The 27,769-nt window shown below is 32.3% G+C and overlaps 1 protein-coding gene across 8 annotated transcripts in view; it reads right to left on the reverse strand.

Moving 5' to 3' along the window:
* Window positions 1–2,767: 2,767 nt before the first annotated feature.
* The window catches only part of GRIK2 (glutamate ionotropic receptor kainate type subunit 2), a 638,483-nt gene continuing 613,481 nt past the window's right edge, over window positions 2,768–27,769 (reverse strand). For 4 of the 8 annotated variants that reach the window (XM_041767187.1, XM_041767198.1, XM_041767221.1 and 1 more), the window contains 2 exons: window positions 16,994–17,244; window positions 2,768–4,474 (listed from right to left, as the gene is read on the reverse strand). In XM_041767187.1, coding sequence (XP_041623121.1) covers window positions 4,310–4,474; window positions 16,994–17,244 — 416 coding nt within the window. In that variant the 3' untranslated portion in view covers window positions 2,768–4,309. Of the gene's footprint in view, window positions 4,475–6,826; window positions 6,966–8,764; window positions 8,852–16,993; window positions 17,245–27,769 lie in introns of those variants that run through there. The other 4 variants (XM_041767205.1, XM_041767213.1, XM_041767237.1 and 1 more) reach the window with 4 other exon arrangements.

Raw genomic sequence — 27,769 nt, forward strand, 5'->3', positions numbered from 1 at the left:
GATTTTAGGTTTTTCCACGGTAGCCTAGAAGTAAGAAAGTAAATAAAGGATACCTTGAAATTTATCTAAGAAATTTATTTTCAACTTAGAACTCTATACCCAGCAAAACTAACAATTATCTATAAGACTAGAATAAAAGCATTCAGACATATACAGCCTTTTTCAGATATATCTCAAAAAAAAAAAAATGGGACCTGTCCTGGAATTCTCGAGAAGCCACCAAAATTAAAGATAAACCTAGAAAAGAGAGGACATATATTAGAGGCAACAGGAGATTCAATACAGTTGACACTAAGGGGATCCACAGAAGGCAAAAGAAGGGAGGAAACTCACAATAATAATTATGCTGCAGACACAGAGAGCCAAGCATCAGTCCACATTGGAACAGTCCACATTGGAACAGTGTGATTCAAATTATAGATACATTAAGGACTGTCATGACCAAAATCCTCACTGCTATTGTACCATCTTTTAAACCTGAAAAGATAATTCTCAGATGAGCTTAGTCCGTATTGTTATTCATACTTTACTTTCCTTGATCAGACACTGATGAAGTTCTTCTTGTACATTCTGTGCCCTGTTTCCTGAAACAACTGGGCACGCTCTCTTCTCCCTATGAAAGTACTCTGCTTACATTTGCATTTCAGAGCTGGAAGTAAGTGGCAATAAGCCTACTCACAGAATATATAGAACAGCTTATTATTCCCAGTGAACAACTTTTGGTGTATACAACAAACAGATGCCATGATTCTGTTGTACATGTGCATTGTATACAATTAGTTGTATGTATGTTTAATAATAAACAAATATTAAAAAGTATCAATGTGCTAAAATACTTTTAAATCATTAGTATTTAGTATATATAGTTATTCAATAATAACAAGAAACTTGTATTAAAAATGTAATTGAGTTGCAAAATATTAGAAACACTTTGATTAATAAAATAGCCTTATCCAAGTTACATATTTGTAAGATAAAATATATCCACTTGGTAGTCTCAGAGTGGTTACAGTTGTTCATCTGTAAATAAGTGAATATCTCCTTGTTATTTTTATAGTTGTTAGGGTTAGTTAGCTGATATATGTTATATATATGTGTGTGTGTGTATATATACACACACACACATATATATAACACACACATAATATATCAGTGTGTATATATATATGTATATATATATATACCAATGTGTGTATATATATGTGTGTATATATATATACACACAAACATATACACACAAATATAAATCATTGGTAGTTTTATCTGTTAGGGTTATTTAGTTATGGCATATGTGAGTATATCCACCTCGTGTTTCATAGTGGCTAGAGTTATTTGTGGTATATGTACCTCCATTGATTATCTGAGGTTGTCAGGTTATGCTGTTGATTGCAACAGGAGTTCTCTTCCATTCCTTCTTATAATTTAAGTATTTTGCTAGAGAATTTTGCTTACTCTATCCAATATACTACCTTCCTGCAGAGAGGACACAGTTTTTTCACTGTTTGAAATTATTTTGAAAGTAATAAAGATTTTATTAAGATTAAGAATAGTATCTCAAAAAAAAAAAAAGAATCGTATCTCATATATGCATAAGTACCTAATAAGTAGGAAAATATCTGTTTTGGCAATAATGTAGAAACTTTTAGGAAATGGATAAAAATTAAAAATTACACAGTGTTTATATATTCTAAATTACCATTAGAGTTAAAATACAGCAATGTTTTTACACTTTTCAAAATTGTTAAATTTAATACTTGAATAAAATGATTGCCACATTTTATCAAAATCCAAATAATTATTTCCTGACCACTTAAAAAAAGTTAAAGTTGTCATTTCTGGCCTATTATTAAGTTTAATATACTGGAGAATTGAAGTTAAAAAAAAAAAGTTCTTTAAAATGTGATTAGAACCTGACTGACAAGAAAACTTAGTATTATCCAAAACCTGAATATTTTTTATGAGATATGTTGAAGCTATTTACCACATAAAACAAAAAACAAAAAAAACAGTGCTGAGACTTTTAGTTGTGTTTTGTGTAACTCTCTACAATTACATATGAAAACAAAGTTATCATTGAAATATGAATTTTAATTTAAAATAACTGACACTAGAAATTTTGAAAATACTTGGGCATTTAATATTACATTTAATCAGATATTAGCAACTTGATTATGCAACTTCTATGAGTTTATAAAATACAGAGCTTTTTCCTCTTTATTTATTTATATTTTTTGGGGTCACCTGTCATTAAAATGGTTACCTTTTTTGCTTTAAAACAAATTCTTTTAGGATGTTAACATCTAAACCACATCATTTCTACTTGTCAGAATTGAGCCTATCTTCTTGTCTCCCTTTGGTGAATTACACTGAATTATCGATGCACAAAAGAATTCTTAAACTGGACACAAGCTGAACTTCAAATATCATATAAGTAAACACCATTCAGTCTTACACAACTCTATTAATATAGTCAATATCCACTCATAGCAGGGGTAAGACCATGACTGCTCATTCTAAAACGGTTATTTTTCTCATTAAACTGCCCTAAACAGAAAGGTTACGTTTTATCCCAGTCCAGCTTTTCCTACATCTGTGTAGTTCATCACTGAGCCTTTTTCTTCTTTTCTCCAGGCAGTTGTGAAGTGGCCATCACTGATGACCTAGAAGGATTCAGGAAGTGTACTTCCCTTAATGCAATGAACATATTGTGCATTCTTATACACATACAAGAGAAAAATGAAAGTCAAAGCTGAAAGTAAAATGGACATAATTTTAATGATTTTTTTTTAATTTTGTGCATTGGATTCAAACAGCAAACTGTGTGCACTCAACTGTTATCACAATGTTGTCAAGAGGTCTGTGTCTTTTACCATTTTACACACAATTGTTCATTACAGTATGTTATCAGCCTCGTGGAAACCAGGGGTGTGGCATGGTAAGCAGTGGTGGTAGTGCACCTAGCTTTTATATTATCTAACTTGAAAATATTTCTCTTCTATGATTCCTTTTTTTCTTGATAAAAATAGTTTTCACCAAACGTTGGTGGTGCACACGCACTACCATTCATGCTTGACATCACACCCCTGACAGGAACACATGTTCTTATTTTGTTGATAAAAAGTATTACAAAAATTTCCATACAAAAACTATTTTCATAGAAATCTTGCATTTCCACAAATAAACCTGAACATTTTTTTGAAAAAAACTGCTCAAGAATTTTGTTCATTTAACATTGTGACTGTATTGATAAACGCAGTCCACTTCAAAGTTCTCCACACATACTTTCCTATAGATGACCAGTCCCCTTTCTCCTCTCACCGGGATCTGCCCAGGCTCCATCAAGTTCATTTATAGCAGGAACGAGGGTTTAAGTTAACATCTCTGAATGTTAGAATGAAAGCTTCAGTCTTCCACATAACCATCAATACTCAGCCCTCTTTTTCAACTTAAAACAAAGATTGCAAAACATCATCCTTTTTAATTCAGAATCTCTGAACCAACTGTTGCTTTTTTATTATTATTATTATTCTTGGTACAGGGTTGGGGAAAAGGTGTAAGGGGATAGGTAGGGCTCTGGTAGAGTCATATGTTAAATCTCCTGCCTTAGTCAATTTAAGAAAAACATTATTGCCTTGGTAATTGACATTTCTATCTCAATCAGTGACACAGACTGTCAAAAGAAAGAAAGAAAGAAAAACACTGATGAATATCTGCTTTATATTCCACTTGCCATGATATTCAGATTTGTTTTGCATTACATTTTTTTCACATCCTAGAAACACATATCGTCTATTCAGATGATCATTATACTGAGTAGTTGGGGGCCAGTAACATCACCACCTCTATTATCTGGGTGTCAGAGGACTGTACTGTTTCACTACAGTTTTTGCTGATTCCAAGTATTCTTATTCTTAATGATTCTTTTTTTTTTTTTTTTTTTTACTGGTTACCCTTGGGGGCATCGATACTCCACCTCCTGGCAACAGTTGGACTTCAAAAGGAACCTGTAATTTCTTACTGGACTGCATTTGAAACCAGCCACAAAATGCGCATGTAACATTCACTCAAAAGAAGGGAGGAACCCATGATAAACAGTGTAACCCAGTGTAACTTGGTTGATCCATGATGCTTGTAAATCAAGTCTGATCATTGCAACTGCTTAGATCACAGAGTCTCTAGTTCATAGACACAGCGGCATGAGGTAACTCATTTTATTTTGCACAGGTTGCATATTTCCACAGGAAACATTCTCGCTAAATTGTTTGGAAAAAAGACGACAGTTTGTGCTTGGGTGTCTGGCCTCCCAGCTTTATGCCATGGTTTCTTTACCTGGCAACCTTCTGTCGTTAAATGTGTGCATGTTGATAACTTCTTCTGTTTTCACAATAACGGGGGCCTGTGGCTTGTGTTTTAACCGACGCTGGCACTTCAAGGACATCCTCAGCTCTTCTACCATGGCGCTACAGAAGGACCTCTAAGAATAACACAGAGAATGAAATATTACAAAACAGATAAACTGCAACTGCCCAGAAATAATATTAAAATCATTTTCAATAGACTTGTCAACATAGCCACCTTGAAGGTTTGAAAAATTTCATTACAAAGGTTATGACTTGATTGTTGTACTTTTAACACACAACTCACGATAAGTAAAATATTTTATCAAAGTGGGCTAGTTTAAAGAAAATCTCCACCTGATAGTGAAATAAACTGCAAACAAGGAATGCACGGATACATATATGTTGAATAAGATTTTCAGATGTAAAACTGATTCATGTCATAAAATATAAATCTCCCTTAAAATTTAAACACAAACACATCTACACCAATTAATAACCAGAAATCCATTCTTGATTTTTAAACAAATTAGAAATGTACTACTTTTTAGATCACAACATTGAATATGAAAATTTTCTTTAAACATGGATTCTTCACTGTGCAGCTCAACAGAACAAAAATAGTGCTCACACGTTTAGACATAAAAACATGGGAAATAATTTCTGGTATTCACTATACCTTTGCGTGATTATGCCTATAAAACTATTGATGATGATTACAAACAAATATGATTTAATCATGAAATGACAAACTAGCACGTTAAAAATACATGAACAAATATTAACTTTTTTTGGTCAACATCAGCTTGATAACTGAGAGCTGGCAAATAATTCATCCCATGAAGAATAAATGACCCTACAAATATTTTTTTTGAATTCCCATTTCATTGGCAATAGATTGCTAGAAATTCTGTATGTCTGGGGCTCATTATTACACACTCCTCACAATTCCCATTACAGAGTCATATATGTGAAATAAAATTTTATTAGGCTTCTTCCCCAGCTTAATTCAGTCCAAGTGTGTTAGTTACATATAGGTCAGATTCATGAACCAGTTTCACATTGCAGTTGGAATTCAGATGGGCCGAGGCTTAGGCTCTTTCTGTGCAAGAATTAAAAATGTGGACAACAACCAAAAATGGTGACAAATATGAAATATTTACACAATTCCAAATAGTGATATGAAAACAAAGTGAAAAAACCTAATCAAATTTGCATGTGAAGACTTATTTTTTGCTTTAGGTGTTGCTGCTTTCTTGTTTATCAGTTTAGGCTAATTTCAAAAGAATACAGGATAAAAATATTTAATACCATGTATGTGCCTTATATATTTTTAAAAAGTATTTTGCATGCATAAACTTTTGTGTCTAGTACTTTGAATTAAAGTAAGCATCTCTGTGACAGAAACTGATTCAGAGAAAAGAGAAGTCACTTTCTACCGCTCACATCTGAGACTCCAGCAAGATATCCTGATAACCCAATTTTGTGATTTCTGACCCCATCTTAGTATCTTTTTGTCCATTCCTGGCTATATGCTCATTGCTCTCATATGGGTTCCTGGACAGTTTCCTTAGTGGTCTTCCCAACTCTTTATCTAGGCTATTCCTTCCCCAAAGGCTCACAGATGCCAGAAAAAAATCTATTTTTAAACCAGTTATTAATAGCATTTCTTTGTCCAAGAAACAGGTAAAATCCAAATCTGTTTTTTCCTATCATGACTTCTCTGATTTAGCATTCCCCCTTCTCATTCACCCTTCCCATTTCATTTTTCTCTATACACACTGCTCTCTGCTTGGACCTCCAGTGTTTTTCTCCTCTGCTTCCCCTTGCTCTGGGACCCTGCAGAGTTCTTTCATCTTTCATATCAATCCAACTTTACCCCTTACCTCAGGACATAACTCACAATTTAACTTAATCAGAAATCACTTTCCAATTGACCAGGCTCATTATTTTCAGTCGCTTTGGTTTTGTCCTTTTAGTATTTTGCACTCATTATCATGTTTTTCTACATGGCCTCTGGGTCTTCCATGTATCCCTCTCACTAAATTGCAGAATAGAAATCAAGTTCTTATGGCACTGACTGAACACATATGTATTCTTTAAATGTTGACAAGATTTTAACAGTAACTACACATGATCCTAATATTTAAATTCCTACTTAACAATATGTTTAATTCAATTACTTAAAAAATGTTTTTTTTTCAGAAGCCTAGTAAATGCATGTATACAAGTTATCTGATTAATCAGGTAAAACTTTGGTATTTGTTTAATAACATAAAATTAGTAAAAATATTAATTTATTAGTACTTATAATGGGTGGTGATTAAATGCTACACATGAATTTCCCATTAACTACAGTTACTGCCATGCATTATTTATAATGTGTTAAATTATACAGTTCGGAAGTTCATGAATTATATTTCTATTAAAGGATTTATATGACACCTGACAGCCAGTATATGGACACAGTGTTTCTCATTGCTTAATACCTACTATTAGATGTACTTATTAAGAACATGATGATAATGATGATGAAGATGGTGATGATGACAACACTGTAGAAATGGAAAAATCTGACTCCAAAAGGGGGAAGAATACATAGTCTTGAGGTAACTTAGTCTTGGCTCTCTGTTGAAACATTTAACAGAAGAATTGATTAGATAATATAACAAGGTCAGAACTTGATGCCATTGACACTTTAAAATGTATGTGAATAACGTTGAATTGTTTGAAATGTCTTCACTTAAAATGAATAAATTTCCCATATGTTAAATTATTGATCAATTGATCATACCTTCTTCTTAGTAAACTCAATTTTTAGACATTTTGAATATATTAGTTTCCAAAAAAATGGAATATATATTATTTAATTTTTTGTTCATACTAAAAGATTAGCCTAAACAACTGATTTCCTTTGGGAAAAAAGTCTTATAAATATACATATCTATTCAAAGATAAAATGACTCAATTTTATTTCTAGTAAGTTAAAGAGTAAACTGCCCTTAGTACCCTACACTTAACTTCAAACTACAAATAAAGGCATATAAAACTCTTTTTAGTCAATTTTATAATATGTAACATTTATAATGCTGAGTAATATAAAATGTAGGTAAAAAACCTGCACCAATCAAAAACCACAATACTTTCATCTTTTATGAATTATACTATCTTAAAAGAATTATATTTATAGATTTGGAAACTCTGAATATTATAAACATGTAATCCCACCATTACCATTTTAGGCTTTATCTATTCTACAAAGCTATTAGAAAGTGAATATTCTAGTCAAGCAGCCTTTAATCAACTAACCAATAACTTTGATTATTTAATGTCAAATTACTAATTTTACTAATCTTTTTTTTTCCTCTGGATGAGCCGAATTTTACCAGTTCTCCTTTGATCTATCACTGTAAGTTTACCTAAAAAATAGTTTAAGTTACTAATAAAGTCACTGTGAGGCCATAGCTTCTCTTTTCACAAGTAGAATATCTCTTATCCTTCACAAAACTATGAAAACCTTTAGATCTGAGCAAGAGTTTAAAATCAACATGGGAAATTTAAAGAATTTAATGATATCATAAAGTACTGTTCACTTGTGGCACCAGGGTAAACACATGTTCTTTACTTTTTTTTTTTTTTTTGTAAAGCTTTAGAATGCAAATCCCATATTGTAATCTATAAGAATTTAAAGTTGAAACTATAAAAATGCTTGTGGGTTATAGTTAATTCTCTGTGCTGTATGTTGCCAAAAAATTACTAGGTCTAACTTTTAAATAAGGTTCTAATATTCATTCAAGAGACAATGTCTTTCTTACGTCATATAATATTTGGAATTTTGAAAAAATGTCTTTTTATTGAACTATGAAATAAGGCTTTGGAAAACCCAAGTGCAGTTAACAGGAGTTTCCTGGCTTATAATAAAGTAGAAGGAAAAGGAGGAGGAGAAGGAGGAGGACAGGAGAAAGGAGAGGCAGAAGAAAGACTAAGGAAAAAGAGAGAGCAATAGAGAGGGAAGGAAGGAAGGAAGGAAGGAAGGAAGGAAGGAAGGAAGGAAGGAAGGAAGGAAGGAAAAAAGGAAGGAAGGAAAAAAGGAAGGAAGGAAAAGAAGGAAGGAAGGAAAAGAAGGAAGGAAGGAAAAGAAGGAAGGAAGGAAAAGAAGGAAGGAAGGAAAAGAAGGAAGGAAGGAAGGAAGGAAGGAAGGAAGGAAGGAAGGAAGGAAGAAGGGAGCTTGGGAGGGAGCAGGGGGGAAGAAGAAAAAGGAAGCTATGTTGCTTTTTTTTCAAATCACTTCTCCTTAGGAAAGGAAAACCACAAATTATATAATTAAATAAAGTAAGTTTCTTAGGGTGAAAACAACAACAAAAATGTTTCTCCACATTAATATAACAGACTACAAAAAGAAAAAAGAAAGGCACAAGGATACTAACCATTATTAAAAACCTCTTTTAGTAAGTTTCAAAAGTTTACTAAACAGTGTCTGGATGGTAGGGTGGCACTAACCAAATAGAAGATTCCTGAAAATGAAAATTTAAATCTTTGAGCTGTTAGCATGTATAATTGCATTTAAATTAGTAAAACTCATAAAATTCACTATATTTCATGAGGCAACCTGCATTTACACATCTCTAATTCTAGAAATGATGAAGGCCTGGAAACCTTAAAAGTATAAATTTGGCTATTTTACATTGTTTTTCAATAAAGCTGTATTTTTATTTTGAGTACAATAAGACAACATAGTCCACAGAAAAATGTTCTCAAAAATATAATTATTGGTGTGTCGAATAATTTATTTTTAATAGCTTTAACTTTCTAATTTATTGATGTGTTTATATGACCGCATGATGTGACAGCACTTGGCAAAGCTCATGATTTTCTTTTTTTTTTTTTTTTTTCATGATTTTCTTTTTAAATTAAAAAGCTAATTGTAAATATGTTCCACATTGAATCCTGGCATAAACTACATTTTAGGTTAAGATCTTTATATTTAGCAATGTCTCTTTTAAAAACAGCAACTGATGAAAAATAACCAATTTGAATTGTTGAACTCTGAAGCTTGTCACTTTCATGTTGAATGTAGTCATTTACCACCCAGAGGCAAAATAGTCATAAAATATTATGCACAACTATCAAGTCTGTATTTAGTATGTATTTTTTAAGGAGGAAAATCTATTTTATGTGTATTGCTGTCCTATTCTTTGATAGTATAAAAACTAAATGACGCTCCAGTATTCATTCAGAATAATTTCAACCATTTTTACATATAGTTTCTATTTGAAATCCCACCAAAACATCTTCAAGGTACTTAAATCAGATTTGCAGCTCAATATTCTAATGCATACTAGCATATGCCAGCTAAACCATTTTGTTTTGTGCTTGTCCTTTAATTGTTTGTTAACTGATAATGGATAACCAGTCCATTCTCAGGCACTTTTCTAATTAATTTCTGATGCCATAGGCCATTTGGCCAAGAATTACAAGTTGTGTGTCATAAAGACAATTCCAAACAGTCACTGTGATCCTTGCATAAAATTATCCCACATTAGATAATAACTAAATCAAATAAATAAAACTAAAATGGAATAAAATTATATAGAACATAATATGTGATATTTTTTAATAAACACTTATTTAATATGACATATTCCTTTTGATTTATTCTCTTTGTAATTGACAGGATTTTTACAATATCAAAGAGGTAATGCTATGCATCAGAAGTATAAATTGACCTCAGGCTATATGAATGTAACAGTAAAGCAATGAGAGATGGAAAATGACTAGTTAAGGCACTTATGTCAAAAATGCATATAGCAACTTTGATCTTGATATTCAGTTCTAGAGATGCTCTCATTTTGAAAAAAAAAATGTCATTTAGCTACACAGCTATCAGACAGGACGTTTTAGATGCAGGTTCTGTAGTGATCTTATTGCTTCATCACTTTTATTTTACAGCTAGAGAAACTCAAACCCATGAAGTCATCTCTCCAAGGTTATGCATATAACCGGTATTAGAACTAAAAGAAGAGTGCTGTTCTCTTGATCATCATTCTATGAATGCTTTATTATATTAGCCTGCCTCCTGAACAAGGATTCGAATTTCAGTGGAGCCTTTTACCTGGACTTTGTTCTTAATAAATGTTAATCTTTGAATAGTAAGTAATAAATCAGACAAAAAATATGGGGCAAGAAGAAATACATTTTTTAATGAATAAAATGACAAAGCATTCTATGCTTTAGCCGGGGTTATTTTACAATGATAAACTTAACCAAAGATTAAAATATTCTCAGAAACCTTAACTCTTACAGAAACAGTTACTGAATATCTTTATATTGCATTTAGCAAATACAGTGAGACAGAGAAAAATGAAGCATCATTATACATTTTTACACTTCCCCTACTTAAGCTCGAAAAATCAATGAATAAGGTCTGACAAGCTTCAACACCACTTTAGTCAATACAGCTATGAAATGCATTTTAAGAAAAAGCAATGTTTATCATCACATTCTTGCTAGTAGTCATTATGATACAATTTTCAACAAAACATATAACATCCAAATATCTAATGTTGAATTCCAGAAAAGCTCTTTTTAAGATCCAGCAGTTAAAATGTATTAGCTTTATGAATAATAATAATATATTATAGCAATATCTGCTTATTTTATGCCAGACACATACAAAATACCAATGTATATTAACTATCTTAATTTTAAAAACATTTCATTTATGATGTATTCATAACCCATTTATTTGTTTAAGACATATATATAGAAAGATTAAGTAATTTTATCTAAAGTTGAACAAATTTGAGAAAAGATCCCAAACCTTTTTTTTTTTTTTTTTTTGACTCCAAAACTCATGCTTAATTGTCTAGGAAAGTGAAATAACTAGATAGTGCATAAGATCAAAGCCCACAATCTGTTTATCTAATTCAAACTCCTACTCCACATATTGTATCAATGCAATTTCAGGAAGAAGCTACCAGGAAAAATAGTTAAATATTTTACCTCGATTTTGTGCAATATGATATAGCTTAAATAGTGTACAGTAGGCATCTTTGACTTTGGGAAACACTTAACCATTAACCCTTGAGACACTTATCCTGATGCACAATATGGATAATGATATTTGCACTGTTCTCCGGGTAACTTTGTATTCAAATGAGATATTACTCTTTAAAAATTCTAAAGTCATTTATAAAAATGAGGTAGTATAATTATTATCTGTCCATTTGCAATCTTAATTTTAAAACATCATTTATGTGCATAAATAGAAGATGACTTATCATAAATGAATGTTTTAAAAAATCCTTTGGCTGATTTGGAACTAGATTAGAGAATAAAATAAAGATTGGCATCTCATTTTTAGTATGATTTTATATCTATATTTAAAAACATTTTAAAAAGCCATCTAGTTAATCCTTTTATGGGTCATTGATAGTAATTGAGAGATGTTCTGCTCTAAGAGAAAGCAGTAACATAAAAACAATACAAAATGGACTATGTTCAATGTTTGTTTGCAACTTTTAGCTTCTGAATAGCAACATGCTTTATGGCTAATTTTTATTTACTGAAAACATACTTAGAACTTTTAACTTCTAAAAAGTTAATTGTAGTTAAAATTCTAAAGCACAGCTGTTCTGTGCTTTGTTAATAGGCATTATTTGCAAAAGGTAAATATTGAAATAAAATCTTTACTGATGATTTATAAGTGTTTATATTCTTATGCCTTGTGGAATAAATAGCCTCTTTTAAAAAGCATTGCTTCTGATAGAACAAATTCTTCAGCATTCTGAAGGCGACAACCTATTTTCATTCTTCTGGTTCCATGAAATACAGAATCAGCCAGCTTTGAAAAGTGTTTTCCATGTAAATAATCTTTCACCCAGGATCCTTAATCTCTCAGGATTAAACTAAACCACTCTGATTTTCTCTTTGTCATTCCCCCAAATTGCACTGTTTCATTCACTTGTCCTTCTACCATGAGTTACAGCTTCCCGCTACATTTGTTATTCAACTATAGACTGAAGAGCATTCTATGTGCCCTTAAAATCTTTTTTTAACTTTCAATGTCGGAAAAAACATCATTATTTAGAGATTATCTAGAATATAATATACCAGTGTTCTATAATACAAATAACAACATTGACTGAAATGCACTATACCTGGAAAACAATACCAAGTAGTTCTTAAAACATACTTCAATCATACTAAAAGGTAGTTCAAATCAATACAAATTTAATATCTGAGCGATAATTCATCTTTTTTTTTTTTTTGCTTCTCAGACATTTTGATTAAATTACGTTAATAAGTAATAAGAAAGAATATTTTTGTTGCTAAGTCTTTTCATGTCAGGAAACTGAAAGATTCATGTTCAAACTGTTCAGTAAAAACAATTTTTACAGGCAAATCCATTTTCAATGGCATGGGAATGAAAATATTTCTGTATATAAATCAGACAGAAATTAAACTGTATAAGTTACATTACTATTCTTGCTGGAAATCAAATTATGTATATTTTTCAAAAGAAGACATACTAAAACATTTAAGAAATGAATGATTTTAAAAATGAATTGAACCATAATTATGTCATAAGATAGTTTAATTAAAATTATTACAATCACTTCTAAGTCATGCTTACAAAACTGATATATTATCATAAATATTGCCAGACAAAACAAAACTCTTAAGTAGCTTTTTTCAGTTATCAGTAAGACTTAGGAGGGGGAAACAGGACCTTTCAAGCACATCCATGTAACCTGAAATTTACTGATAATTGCCTCAGATATATAACAGTTTTTTTTTGGATTCTTGCTGGATGAAATTTAAGTACTTATATTTTTTAAATCAGGGAAAAGGTAAGGCAAGAAGAAAATGTACCTGTTGATTAATTACTTTTCAGATACATTCAGAAAGGAAAAACATTTTGAGGTCTTTCCAAATGGTCAAGTTACACTTTGGACAAACCAGAAAAATAAATATTTACTTTGAAATTTCAAATAAATGAAAAGCAATGTATCTTTGATGCATTAATATTTGCATCAAAATTAAAACCATGAAATATTATAAAAATTGCAATACACCATCTTGTGGTTATCTGGAAGGAATGCAATTATGGTTTTTGAAATTTTAAGGTCTATATATTTCAGCATTTTCTTCTATTTTCAGTTTTAACGTGCCTTCCTTTAAAAAAAAACGATACTTTCTTATAGTACTCCTAATTATTGAAAATATTAAAAAGTTATAGCCATCAAGGCCTATTTGTTCTACTAACATTTTACAAAATATATGCTTATAAGACATTTTATTTTCATCTTTAAATAGTAATAATAATACTTATTAACTTTATTAAGTTATTTGTTCAGTTCTCAGTAAATAATTATGGAGTAAATGAATCATTTCACAAGTATTTACCTTATTTTTAAAATTTAAGAAATGTAATTAAAGGCACAATTATGAATGCAAATAAACTGTGAATTTCTATATGTCTTCATGAGTATCTGTGATAAGAACTAAGAATATTTTATGGCTAATTTTAATAAATTAAGTAAGGTGTTAAACAAACTGTATAGCTCAACTAAATAAAATAATTTCCTCAGGAAAACTAAAAAATATTTGAGTCAAAGACCTAGTTTATTATAATAAATAAAATGGGTCATTTCTAATAAATCCATTAGTATTTACTTTATAAACACAGTTCTTTTGAACTATATAGAACTATAGTTCTTTTTTATTCCCTACAATATATTTTATGTTTTTCTAAATAGTTTCCTAGAATCAATTTCATCATTAATTTTAAAAGATAGAAAGACATAGATAAATAAATAGATGATAAATAGATCAATCTATTTTATGCCAACAGGCACTGTTTGAGACCTGGGAGATATAAACCAAAAACACTAGATCTTTGTCCAAAAGAACTGAGATTCTAGTAGGGAGAGAGGCAGCCACACAGAAACCAACAAATATGAATAAAATAGTGTGCTAAGGAAGAATAGTGATGTGCATAGGCTTCACAGAGAAAAGGTATCTAGACTTAATGATTGATGAGGTTTACAACGGGCAAAATACCTTCCCAAATTTCTCAAAGGGGTAGGAAATGTTTTTGGAAGGATGACAGTACCTGAAATCACCTAAGTAAAAAAGAAAAAAGAAAAAAGAAAGAAAGAAGGAAAGAAAGATAAAGTAAGATATATACGTCATATTTTTTTCCCACTGGAATAGGAAATGAAAACTGAACACCACCTTGTGGAAATAGCTGTGTCCTGTACCCACATTCATTATATCTGCTGATTAGGGAAAGCTTCTGAGGCAAGTAGATACTTACTCTTGAATGATACTAGTCTAAAATAACTAGTGGGAGTTTGCCAAGTAGAAGAATGGTTAAGATTTGCTCAAGTGGAAGAGGATTTAAAAAAGCTGAATGACCTTGGAAAATTGAAAGTAATTTAATCTGACTAGAGTAAAGGTACAAATTGGGGAGAAACAAAAAAATGAACATTAATGGTAGACAGGCACAGATCCTGAAGTGCCTCATCTGCTAAGCTAGGGAATTTGGATTTCATTATGGAAGCTATGTGGAGACAGGGTGTGAAAGCACTGGGGATTGTGACTAATAATGTTCGTGTAATATCAGCACAGTTTCTTTTGTTTCATCTGCTTCGGTCAAAAAAGGTACATTAATTTCCCTTTCCTCATTGTTTAGAAGGTCATACAGGTCCATAGAAATTCAAGAGAGCTGACTGATCCATGGAAAATTCAACCAAACTAGTTATAGTAAGTATGAAGAAGATTCTTTTACAGAATTAAATCCCTACATTCTTTGTTTGGGGGTTTCATTGTTTTGTTTTTCAACAGACTGCTTATAGACTAATTGTGCATAAAGACATGGCCTGGGCAAATCATTTGATTAGAACACAAAGAGACAAGGGCATAGAATACCACATATGTCAAGAGATTAATTCATTGGTTTTATTTTAATACTAAGCTATAAATGAAAGAAAACCATTACAAATGGAATACTTGAGGTTCCAAATAGAAAACCTGAATTCCTCCTGTAATTTTTGGGCTCATTTTAAGCATTAACTAACTAAATGACACTTTTATTGCCAAATTATAGTAAAAAATCGAAATTGACGAGTTAATGTTTTTTGTCTTTGATTAGTCCTTTGGATTTGATTTCAAAACTTATTTTGACACTACAGAAAGGATCATAACATAAAAGGCATATTTAGATGTATTCATCAGTCACACCAGTGCGACAAATATTTGATTTAGCCAAGTCAGCAGATATAGTCATCCTAAATGTTGTGGGGAAATAAATCATATGATTTTCTGAATTTTTCAAACTTTTTAATTGGTTCTTTTACTCAAGGGCAAAAGGAGGCTATGAAAATACTCATTTATAAAAACATTATTTCTAAGTGTTAAATATTGTAGTCAAGTAAAAATCAAGTAAAAATCTAGAAATGCCGTATGTAAAATTTTGATTTCAGAGAGGATAATAATTGCAACATAAATTACCAAAGACAGAGAAAAATGTTTTTGTTTTTCAAAAAATAGTTTTAAAGGTGTCGACGTTCAAAGAATATTAGAAAATATATTTACCCATTAATGTATGATATTATTTTAATTTCATATTTTTGCTCTTCATATTTACCAATAAAAGTTTATAAATCTTTTAAATATGAAGGAGAATATAATCCCACTATAACACAGGGTCTAAAGATTAAGCCCTCAAAAACTAATTTTTTAATTAAAAACAAAAGAGATGTTTATCTACAAAAAGTAAATGAGGTGCTTAAAAATGGTAAAGCAATATTTCATGTTCAGAGCTATAAATTTACATACAAAAAGTGTCATGTATCATCTGAAAGAGAGATTTTTCTATAAATATTCTTCATATTTATAGAACTGAGGATATTATAGCACTAGAAATATATAATTTGAATGAGATTCACAAATTTTTCAGGAATGGAACAGAAAGACATTCGTACAAAAGACTAAATGTATTAAAATCCTAAGAAAAAATGCCATAGTCTCAATATTTTTGAAGGTTATATATATTCTTGTAAGACTCTGGTGCAAAGGAATAAAGGACTTATTAAGAAAAACAGTAAATGGCAAGAAAGAAACCACAATATTTTCACACATTCACTAATTTAGAAAATAAACTGTAATTTTCACAATGCAATTTAAGGTTTATTTTAATTAGAAATTTATTGGGCTAAAAGTCTTCAAATAAAAATTTCATTTACCCTCTAACTTGAAACTGTTCTTCAGGATTACATTTTAAAACGCTTTTTATCTATAAGTATTTTTTTCCTTCATATTACAATTTCCAATTTTGCTTCCATCATTAATTGTATTTCTCCATCAAACTAATTGCAATGAACTTCAAGCAGCAAGAGTTTCTTTTTCCAGGCTTCAATAAATGGAGAAATAGTCACTTGTTCTGAAGCTGGCTTTAATTTAAACATATTATTTTAAATTAAAAATCACAAAGGTGATCATGATTCTTTCTGTGAACCTTTGTTAGATAATGAATGGCAGAAGACAATTAGCGGTCACCGTTGTAAGCATTACCCTTGGTTGGAAAGATCAAAAATAGTTTGTTTTATTATAACAACAATTGATTTAAATTGTAAAAAAGTGACATTTACCTTTTCCAATTGAGCGTTTTTTTTGGATTTGTATAAAAACTCTCCCACTGCCACAAAAACTGAGAGCACCAAGCCGGCTGCCAGAACAATGAAGATGCCACCAATATTTTGAACCCCCAGGGCACTGGCCTCTTTGCTCTCCTCCTCTGGACAACCATTGCCCCTCCACCACTTCTCCTTCATCATGTGCAGCTTGCCTTCCTCTTGCAGCTGAAGAATTGCTATGGTGATTTTGTCTCTATATGGAGAACCTAAGAAAAGAGAGGGTAAGTTAACTATTTCAAGGAAATCAGAGTTTTCTAATTAAAGGTTAACACGAAGAGAGGAGGGCAGAGCTTTTTCCAGATGCACCAGGGTATGCCAATATTTATTTTCAGGAGAGAAAAACAACTGGACAAATGACAAAGAATAGAAATATAATGGGATAAGTAAGTAACGACATAAAGTAATGCCTTTCTGAAGTTGAAGGGTAAAATAAAATATGTTTTTAAATCAGAAAATGTCTGCTTTGAAAAGGCAGGCAACTCAGAGCATTGGAAAATAAGTAAAACAGAAATAGAAACCTAAAAAAGATATTGATAGAGTGCAAGGATATTTAGCTAGTGTATAGGAATCATTCCACACTGAAACAGAGCATTGATAAACTAGTAATCTCTATTTTTAGGAAAGTTGTGGGGAAAATTGTGTTATCCAGGATTATGTGCAATAATTTAAGGCAATCATGAGAAACAAGCTGTATTCAAGGGTAGCTAATGCTTTGAGAATAATAAGTAATCACTTCTATTTTTTATTTAACCCGAATAACAGAAATAACAGGCTTGTACAGACTTCGATCCTTCAAAAACCCTCATGGTAATATGTTGTAAGGATTTTTGGTAGTTTATTTATTATTTTATGCTTTGGGGCAAAATGTTCTCTCCAGTGGAAGCAACAATACAAATGAAATTTAGTATTTAGGCTGACAGGGGTAGATATTCATCTGTTTTAGCTATTATATGATAAGTAATAACTTCTAATTGGTTTCCCAAAAGCATAGAATATTACTGAACTACGTGCATCTTTCAACACCTATCCTAAGGGATTGGTGTCATCTCTTTTTCCCACCCAGATAGCCTATATCTAAAGCTTCATCTTCTCCCCTAAAACACTATACTGCACATTCCATTTTTCTGCATCTGCTCATTCATAAGTTGTTCTGCTTACCAAAAAATACTAATTTTAGACTTTAAGTTTGTATTCAATATTGCCTCTATTTTTTTTTTTTTACTTAAATACTCTTACAGGGGCCTATACTAAAACTTTATTTTTGCTAAGAATTTTTAATCAAAAACTCATCAAGAATTTTGCCTCATAAGGGACACCACTATATATTTTGTCTTGTTTAATATAACAACCTAACAGCATCATTCTCTTAGCAAGAATAGTCAAGCTAAAAGCAGAAAGAGAAGGGGAATCATAGGAAGTAAGTAACCTGTTGAAAAAGTTGGAGGGGTGGCCTACCAAATCCAGCTGGAGAGCTGTTTCTTTAACATAATCTTTAATTATGCTAGAAGAAATGTGTAAGTATATTGCTTCTCTACAACATTTTCCCAGTGTTCCTTAAAAGGAGCATCTCCATTCCTATATTTAGAACTCATATTTTATTTTCATTGTACAATTACTTCCTTATGGTAATAGAAGAATTTTTGTTTCTTGGCTTCTTTGCTGTGCTCTCGTCCAAATGCTACTCTGATGAAATATTCACTTTAAAATCTGCCCCTCAAGCCACTTCAGGTCTCAATGGATAAACCTCGCCCATATTACCTTCTACCTTGATCGCTAACTGGACACTCAGCGTAGGTCACCTAGTATTAGCATTATTATCAATTACCTTTCAGGATGTGACTTATTTTCCTATATATATTATAAAATCTCTAGTATACATGATATATATCTATCTATGTATATCTATCTATCATCTATGTCCTATCATCTATCATCTCAATATTTTCTCACATAATTCTCTTTTCTCAATATTCTCTCGCATAGTAGGTTCTCAACAAATGTTTTATATTATGAGGAGAATAACGTCTGACTGAGGTATTCCTAACATAATGCAAGAGTAAAAACCTTCAGTCTCTCTGACATGTATTTAAAAACCATAAATTGGACAGCCCGGGTGGCTCAGCGGTTTAGTGCTGCCTTCAGCCCAAGCCCTGATCTTGGAGACTCAAGATCGAGTCCCACATCAGGCTCCCTGCATGGAGCCTGCTTCTCCCTCTGCTGTGTCTCTGCTTCTCTCTCCCTGTGTCTCTCATGAATAAATAAATAAAATCTTTAAAAAAATAAAAAATAAAATAAAAACCATAAATTAAAGGCCATGTGCTTGGCTATCCAGTTTTCATTAATTCACTGCATCTAACCTACCACCAGCTTCAAGGTCATCTTGACTTTGAATTAGCATTCTGGTTAACCATATATATTCTCTGCAAAATAAATATTTGATTGAGGAAAAAATCTTTAAGCAGATTTCTTAAAAGTTCTTCAAATTAATTAAAATATATAGCATCTGAAGCAGATTTTGTGCTGACAGCACTTGTGAAAATGGCCACATGTGACCAATATAAAATGTGGCTTCTCTTTTGGAAATACAACTGTAAGCAAAATTTGGAATGATAGTGACTTGAAAAGTAGACTTTCAAATATGGAAAATTCTTGATCCAGCTAAGAAATATTTTGAGTCAGTTTATTTATGGTCTTGAACAATACTCAAAGACTATTATTTTATTGCTGACTCGCCATACCCATTAAACTGCACTGGGGTGTTTATTCTAGTATCTTCAAATGCAATATTCTCCTCTACATTCTCAAAATAAAGCACAAACAAAAGCAACTCACTTTTTAACAAATGATAGATACACCTTGATTTCTTGCTTGGCTGAGCTTCCTATTTCCAGCACTTAGAGTAAACACAAAAATTTCCCATTGCTAGTAAACAAACATCCCCAAACATGTTTTCCAAAATAAATATAGTAATGTGTAAACGGAATTTGGTTTAAATCAAAGCTACAAAGTTAATGTACCTCATTTTGATGTTTTTAACAAGATAAAATATAGGGACCATAATTGATGACAGTAAATCCTTGCCATGTTTTTTATCTGTCATCCTGCCATCAATTTAGTTCAAGGAATTATGTTTTAAAGAAACAATAATTCAACAACAAATCATTACTTCTTTGGTACATCATTTGATGCTCCTGGGAAAGCATTTCTATACAGATACAAGTTGAAGTCAAAGATGGGCTGAAATTTCATCTAGTTGAAAAATCTCAAGGACACATTGAAATCAAAGAACAAAAGTATATTTCATTCTCCTTGTGACATGAACAGCCATGCGCTTAGCTCTAATGAAGTGAACAGCCATTGGTTAGATAGATAGAGCTTACGTTTTGCCCAAACACCAACCCAGCTTCAATCTATAAGCTGGCAAGCAAGGAACTCTGGGAGCATTGAGTGGCAAACAGAGAAGCTACCTCCGAGGAAGGTGCGTATTTTCACAAGAGGACTCTAAGATCTATTAGAGAACTACTGAAGAAATGATAAATTTGTCTATTATAACACATACTATTGTACCTAAAAGTCAATCCTCAAATGCTAAAAGGACAGACAGCCATAAATGAATGAAGAAGTAGTTTAGACAAAAATATCTGAAAAATTGCAACATCCACAGTAGATAACTTTCACTCCACTTTTATTAAAACTCTGAGAGTTTCAACACAAAGTTACCAGATATTTTTTTTTTTTTTTTGTGGTAACACATGAACCATTCTAAAACTCTCTACATTAAACTATTGGCAAATAAATCATTTTTTGAAAAAAAAAAAACAGGCAGGATATGCCAATAACCTCTTAGAGCTGAATTTAGCCTTTCAGTTTTCACTAGGAAATCTCTGATTATTGGTTCTTTTATTTTCCTGCTCACAATGAGATTTTCTTTGGTTTTTTAAACATATAATCCATACTGACAGAAAGGGACTTTTTTGTTTAAAAAATGTATTTTTTACGTTTCCAAAAGACCCCATTTATCAGATAGAAAATGTTGCAGCTTACAAAAGGAAGGAAGGAAGGAAGGAAGGAAGGAAGGAAGGAAGGAAGGAAGGAAGGAAGGAAAAAAGAAGCAAATGAAACAATTTTCATAACATTGTAACTTCATTAACATCCCTCCCAACAGTTAAAAGCTCCTTAGGAAAATAAACCGTGATTATTATAAACAATTAATACAAATCTCACCGAGTATTTCAGTGCTAACTTGCTGGGTTTAGTAAATTGAATGGATTCCCCCTTCCTTCCTTCCTTCCTTCCTTCCTTCCTTCCTTCCTTCCTTCCTTCCTTCCTTTCCTTCTCTCCTCTTTCTTCCTTTATAGCTCTTCTATTCCTTTGCCTTTCCTCCGCTCTCATATTTTCCTCTTTTTGTTCTTCTTGCCCTCTCAGTCCTTTCATTCTTTTCCTTCCTTTCTCTTCCCTGCAACCCTTCTTTTCTTTTCTTACCCTCCTCTCTTCCCTACCCTTCCTCCTTGCCTTCCTTCCTACCATTTTAAATTTCTTACTTGTAATAGGAAAGCCACATGTTATTATATATACTTGATTCTAAGTCGATACACAATTTATTGATTTGCACATTTGATTGTCCTTTTCTTCACAAACTTGCAATTTTAAGTGTGTACCAACATTTCCTTCTATTTTGGAACTTCCAGATAGTACATAAATGATAAAAACAAATGAAGTCAGCATTATGTTTAATTCCTGGGGAGGCAAACTGATTGACAGTTTTTCTCTAAAGGTTGCACAGCAAGTTATCTAATATTTGACATGCTTTAGTGAAATATGCTAAAATCACATTATCCATATACTGGCAATCTCCTATCCATCCGGCCAAAAGTTTCTCTACTTTCAAATCAGGCTTCTCTGTATGCTTTAATCAATTACAAAGGTCAGTAACAAGATTACCTTTGCTTTCTAAAGCTCATTACACCAATATTTCCCAAACTAGATTTTCCCCACAGATTTCTTTTTTTGGTAAATGTACATCTATGTTTCATTTTTAAAGGACTGCTCGGTCAGATGAGCTTGAAGAATACGCCATAACAAATACATCTCTTATAAATTTACATTATATAGAAGGAAACACAGGCTTCTATCTACTCATTAAAAAAAGGGAAAAAAAGTTTTTAAAAAGCTTGCTTAAATTGATTAAATTATCTTTAAGGAATTGTTTTCCTGCACATCTGTTAATGTCCACTTCAATTATTTTATTTTAACTTCAACTTGAAAAGTACTGTCTTAGATAACAATAATTACTTCTCTTTTTTATTAGATTTTATGTATTCATTTGAGAGAGAAAGGGAGCAGGGGCTGGGGGCGGTGGGGATGGTCAGGCGGACGAGGTAGAAGCAGCCGCCCCACTGAGCAGGGAGCCCAAGGATTATGGGCTTAATCCCAGCACCTGAAGATCACGAGCCAAAGTTAGACACTTAACCATCTGAGCCATTTGAGCCATCAGGTGCCCCAATAATTACTACTCTGATTACATCAGTACTCTGTCAAGAATATGTTGTTCCTTGTTAGATCTTCCTGTTTGTCCCTGCTTAGAAATCGTCCTCTCTATCTTTGAATTTACACATCATTACACCACAGGTCATTAAGTTACATCTTTTTTCTTTTGTATGCTCTTTTTCAATTATTGCTCTATATGCTTCATGAAGCATCAGCTCATAAAAATTCACATCACACTGCTTGTCTTAAAACATGTCTCCACACCTGGCTTTCAAGTTCCTTTTAGAAGATACTTTTGGGGATCGAGAGTTGTAAGAATTACTTAAATATATTTGTATATCAAGTTGATTAAAAAAAAAAAAACAATTTGGGAGGGAAAAGTACACAGCCTTCATTCTTCGTAACTGTACTCAAATCTTTCAAACATTTTATTAAATGTTCTGAGGGGCTAAGTATTGCTCTTTTTTTTAATGACTAACCCTTTCTGTCCACTTCCTAGAGACTTCAGTTTCTTTTCTTTTATATTTTGTAGTTATCCAGGTCATCATGATAATATTATGTGCTGTAAATGACTTAGAATTAGGTAACATCGTGGTAGCTGCTCTGAGTCTGGGAAGCTATTTCTATGAAGTACATTACTCATAATTTTAGATTTCTTCTAGCTGGTCATTACTTCAAGATATTGTGAACTTTCTGAAATATAGTTGTGTACATGTCTTGTGGGTATGAGGCTATACCATAATCACTAAGCATATTTACTCCAAGGAGTTGACTCAAAGAACTTTAATAATTCCTGAGTTATTCCTCTTCTTTAAGAGTTTCACCTGATAAATGTTTCTTAAGACACATACCCAGAAACTTGAAGTCCTTTAAGTGGTAGCTTAAGACCAGGCCCCTCGTCACTTATTGATAATCAACTATACCTTATTGATCTCATTTCATCCACCATCTAGTACAGTGCCTGTCATACAGTAAACATTCAACAAATGCTTTTTGAGTGAAATATTGAATCAGTTATAATATGTCAATTACGCTATAGCCAAAATAAGGGTAAAACTTCTGATATTGGATATCTTCTCGGGCTCTTGTTAAATTCAGTAGAATAAGTAGAGTACAGAAACAGACTTACTTCACACTTCTAGTATTGACCATCTGGAATAAATAAGGCCAAGTAAGTTTAAAAATTCTTATGCAGTCCTTGTATTTAATCAACAGCCAACAGTTTCCCTCGGTCAGTGCCTTAATAAGTAAAAGACTGGTTAGCCCAAAAGATCTGAGGGTGTCTGCTGGAAGCCTCAACTTTCATTCTCAAATTATAGTGCTGCTGGCAATGTTAAATTTTATGAAATGGCTCCCTGCTTCCTATGCTGAGATGAGTGCAAGGTGCCATAAATGCCCAATAAATTTCAGGAGCTTTTAGAGCTGTATCTCTCCTTACCATTCTTTACATGATAAAATCTTCCAATAAAGATAGAACCAGATCACATTCTCTCAGAGTTTTTGCCTTGGCAGAAGATGGGTTTTATTATCTTACAGGACACATTCCTTCCCCCCATTTGTTTTGAAAAAGTGCTATGACAAATTTTACATTTATATTTCAGATTCAATTTTATATTGCTGTTTTTCCAGTTTTATATTTAATTGAGTCAGTAACGTTGTTATACAGTACCATAGTATCATTGTTCATTTTCTCTTAGAATTTGTCTCAGTTTGTAACAAAAAAATAACTTCTGTGATTGTTTAATGCTCATTTACCCTAACAAGCTATAAATCCCATAAGGACAGGGGTTTTATCTGCTTTGTTGGTATAATACCTGGGACACAGTAAAGACACCATATTTGTTGGAATAACACATGCATAAATAAAAGAATGCATTAATTACTAAATAATTGCTCATTCATGTTTGCAATGTTATCTAATCATTTCTTATGAGTCCAAACTATATCTAGATCTTTAATCTATGTCTGATAATTATAATACATAATTTTAAATGAAGCATTTAATTTATGTAGCAGCTAAAGATCTTTATGGAGCCCATTCCACACTTCCTGTTAGATAACAGCTAAATTGGTGTGGAGTTACTGTCTTCCTCTTTGCATTTTCTTTTGAGGGATCCCATCAAAAGCCTTCAATTTGATAGGAGTCTAAGGAATTCACTAATAAGAATCATAGAAATAGAAGAAGAGTAATCTTATCTTGAAATCAAACTATCAACATTTTAATCACAGAATAGCAAATGACAGAAAAAAGTGATCCATTTTCCATGATACCTTGTAATCTTTCCACATCGGAAATTTAGGAACATCATTTTCTTGTTTAAAATTTTTCAGTGGTGCTCTAGAGCTATAGAATAAAATCTCCATTCCTAAATGTGTCATACAATCATTTTCTTCAATCTATCACAGGTTTCTCTGATTTTATGCTCTTTTCCTTACACCTAACCAGCTACCAATACACACTAGTTGTACATCTCATTGCCTAGAAAGCCCCATTTTCACACTTCTTCCAATGTTCTGTTTGAATTTCTTCTCATTCAGATAAACTTCTGTTCATTCTTCCCTATATTTGCACATTTTTTCTTGACTATACACACACACACACACACACACACACACACACACACACACAGGATCCCTTTTCTTTGGTGCCATAGCACTTTGTAGATACTCCAAAACAGCATTTGGTGCATCATATTCTAAAGTTTTTCCATATCTCTTTTCCCCTGGATGATGATATGAATGCTCTGGGGGCAAGGACCATGTATAAATCATGTGTTGTTGTTGTTGTTGTTGTTGTTGTTGTTCTTGCTGCTTGTTTTTTCTTTACTAAATGACATGCACAAATATTGCTTAGCACAGGTACTAGATTCTAGGAATATAGTGATGAACAATGTCACATGAGACCTACCCTTCTAGAGATTTCACTGAAACAAAAAAACCAGAAACATTGTATAAATTTTTACAAATATGAGGATCATTATAATAAAGAACAAAATATTATAGAATCCTGTAACAGATAGAACTATTTTAGACTGCTGAGTAAGTACAAAAAAAGGGTTGCATTACTTTGAAAATAAGGGTTCAGAAAATAACTCTTTGGCTGCTTATTGACTACTTTTCTTATATTTTCTTTCTAACATATTCCTTTTAGGAAGGCATATGTGGGAAAGAAAAATGACAGTAAAAGCATCCCAAACCTACTTAGTTCATTTCTTCTAGATATAGAAGATGGAACTAGGTACAAGATATCAGAGTCATGATGGAATGGAGCCAAAGATAAATGCATTGTTAATGTAAAAATGAGAAAGGAAAAGTAAAAAAAAAAAAAACATAAGGCAGAGACTATATGGATTCAGGGAGTAAATACATGTATAGATATCAAGTGGATGTACCACCAAGGGCGTAGACACAGTAAATTTTAAAGTTAAATATGTAGATTCAAAATCAATAACTGGCTAACCGGTTAGAGGTTGTGTATTTTTCCTCTGTTGTAGACCTTAAAAAGCAATGTCTTTATGACCTCCATAGAAAAGCAATGTAAATGTATTCTACTTGAAGGAATATTTGAAGAATCCTCTGAAGAATATTCAAGTATCTAAGATCACAAAAGGAGATGCTTATACGAGGCACACAAACTGTATCAATAAAAAATTCAAATTATAGAGTATGAGTTTTATCCAGTTGTCTTTTATTCATATTTTCCCTAGCCTATGTGGAAAGAATAAGAAGGGCAAATATTATCAGCATATAATGAAAAAGTAAACTATCTTCACTGGTTCTGACGTCTTTCATATATATTATTTAAAAGTAGCTGGTGAAGTAGATTTGTAGTCACATTTCTTCTCTGGGTATTAAATCACAAAATTCTGAAACTAAATATGAAAATAGAAATACTTTTATCCCAGAAACCCTGTCTTCCTTACAATTTTGCATCTGCATGGTAATCACTTGAATAGTAGTAATGGAAATGCCAGGAATACTTTCCTAACTTTGCCATTTTCATTCTAAATCTAATATCAAACTCTAATGAACAAACTACAAAAGTCAGACCATTTTAAATAAATTTACCATTGTAGTTAATCACCAAGAACCCCAAAACTGGGGAGGCCTGGGTGGCTCAGTGAGTTAAGTGACAGACTTCAGCTCAGGTCATGATCCCAGGGTCCTGGGGTTGAGCTGCATGTTGGGCTCCCTGCTCAGTGGGGAGTCTGCTTCTCCCCCTCCCTCTTCCTCTCCCTGTGCTGTTCCCCTGCTCTTGCTCACTTCTCTCCCTCAAATAAATAAATAAAATATGTCTTTAAAAAAAGAACCCCCAGGGATCCCTGGGTGGCGCAGCGGTTTGGTGCCTGCCTTTGGCCCAGGGCGTGATCCTGGAGACCCAGGATGGAATCCCATCGGGCTCCCGGTGCATGGAGCCTGCTTCTCCCTCTGCCTGTGTCTCTCTCTCTCGCTCTCTGTGTGACTATCATAAATAAATAAAAATTTTAAAAAAAGAACCCCCAAATTAGGAGAGAGGATAACTTTCTGAAGAGAATAAGTACCTATCCTTTAAGGTGGAGCTCAAGTTTGGCCTGACTCCTTTCCCCTCACTGAAATTTACCCACCGAGTCTCTGCATTTCATAGCAACCACTTGTCCATGTTGCATTTTCACCATTTGGTGTTAAATTTGTTTTTCACATGTATCTTCTTAAGAAAGGGGATGATGCATATCTATATTTTGTGTTCATTATTTTACAGAGCCAAACAGATTAAAGCATAATAAAATTTCTAATAGATTAACCAAATACCAAGGAAGAATACATATATTTAGAGATAATCTTCTTTGAATACATCTGGGAATTCAGTTCACTGAAGATTCAGGAAATGTTTAGAGAAGGAAAAACTTCATTTTACTTATTTACATAATGCTCTACAATTGAAATTGCCTCATCTTTATCAATCACCTTCTTCCCCCAAAACTATGGTTAGCTAACTATAGTAAATGGATTAAGTGATGGTAAAACCTAATCAAATTCCATAGAAAATCATTTCCTTTTTTTTTAAAAAAAAAGATGTGTTTATTTTTATTTTTATTTTTATTTTTATTTTTATTTTATTTTATATTTTATTTTATTTTATTTTTACTACAGAGAGAGAGAGAGAGAGAGAGAGAGAGAGAGAAAACACAGGCAGGAGTGGGAGAAAAGACAGAGGGAGAGAATCTTCAAGCAAACTCCCTGGTGAGCATGGAGCCTGACCCAGGG

This window comes from Vulpes lagopus, chromosome 1 (assembly GCF_018345385.1).
Source record: "Vulpes lagopus strain Blue_001 chromosome 1, ASM1834538v1, whole genome shotgun sequence".
NCBI classification, from domain to species: domain Eukaryota; kingdom Metazoa; phylum Chordata; class Mammalia; order Carnivora; family Canidae; genus Vulpes; species Vulpes lagopus.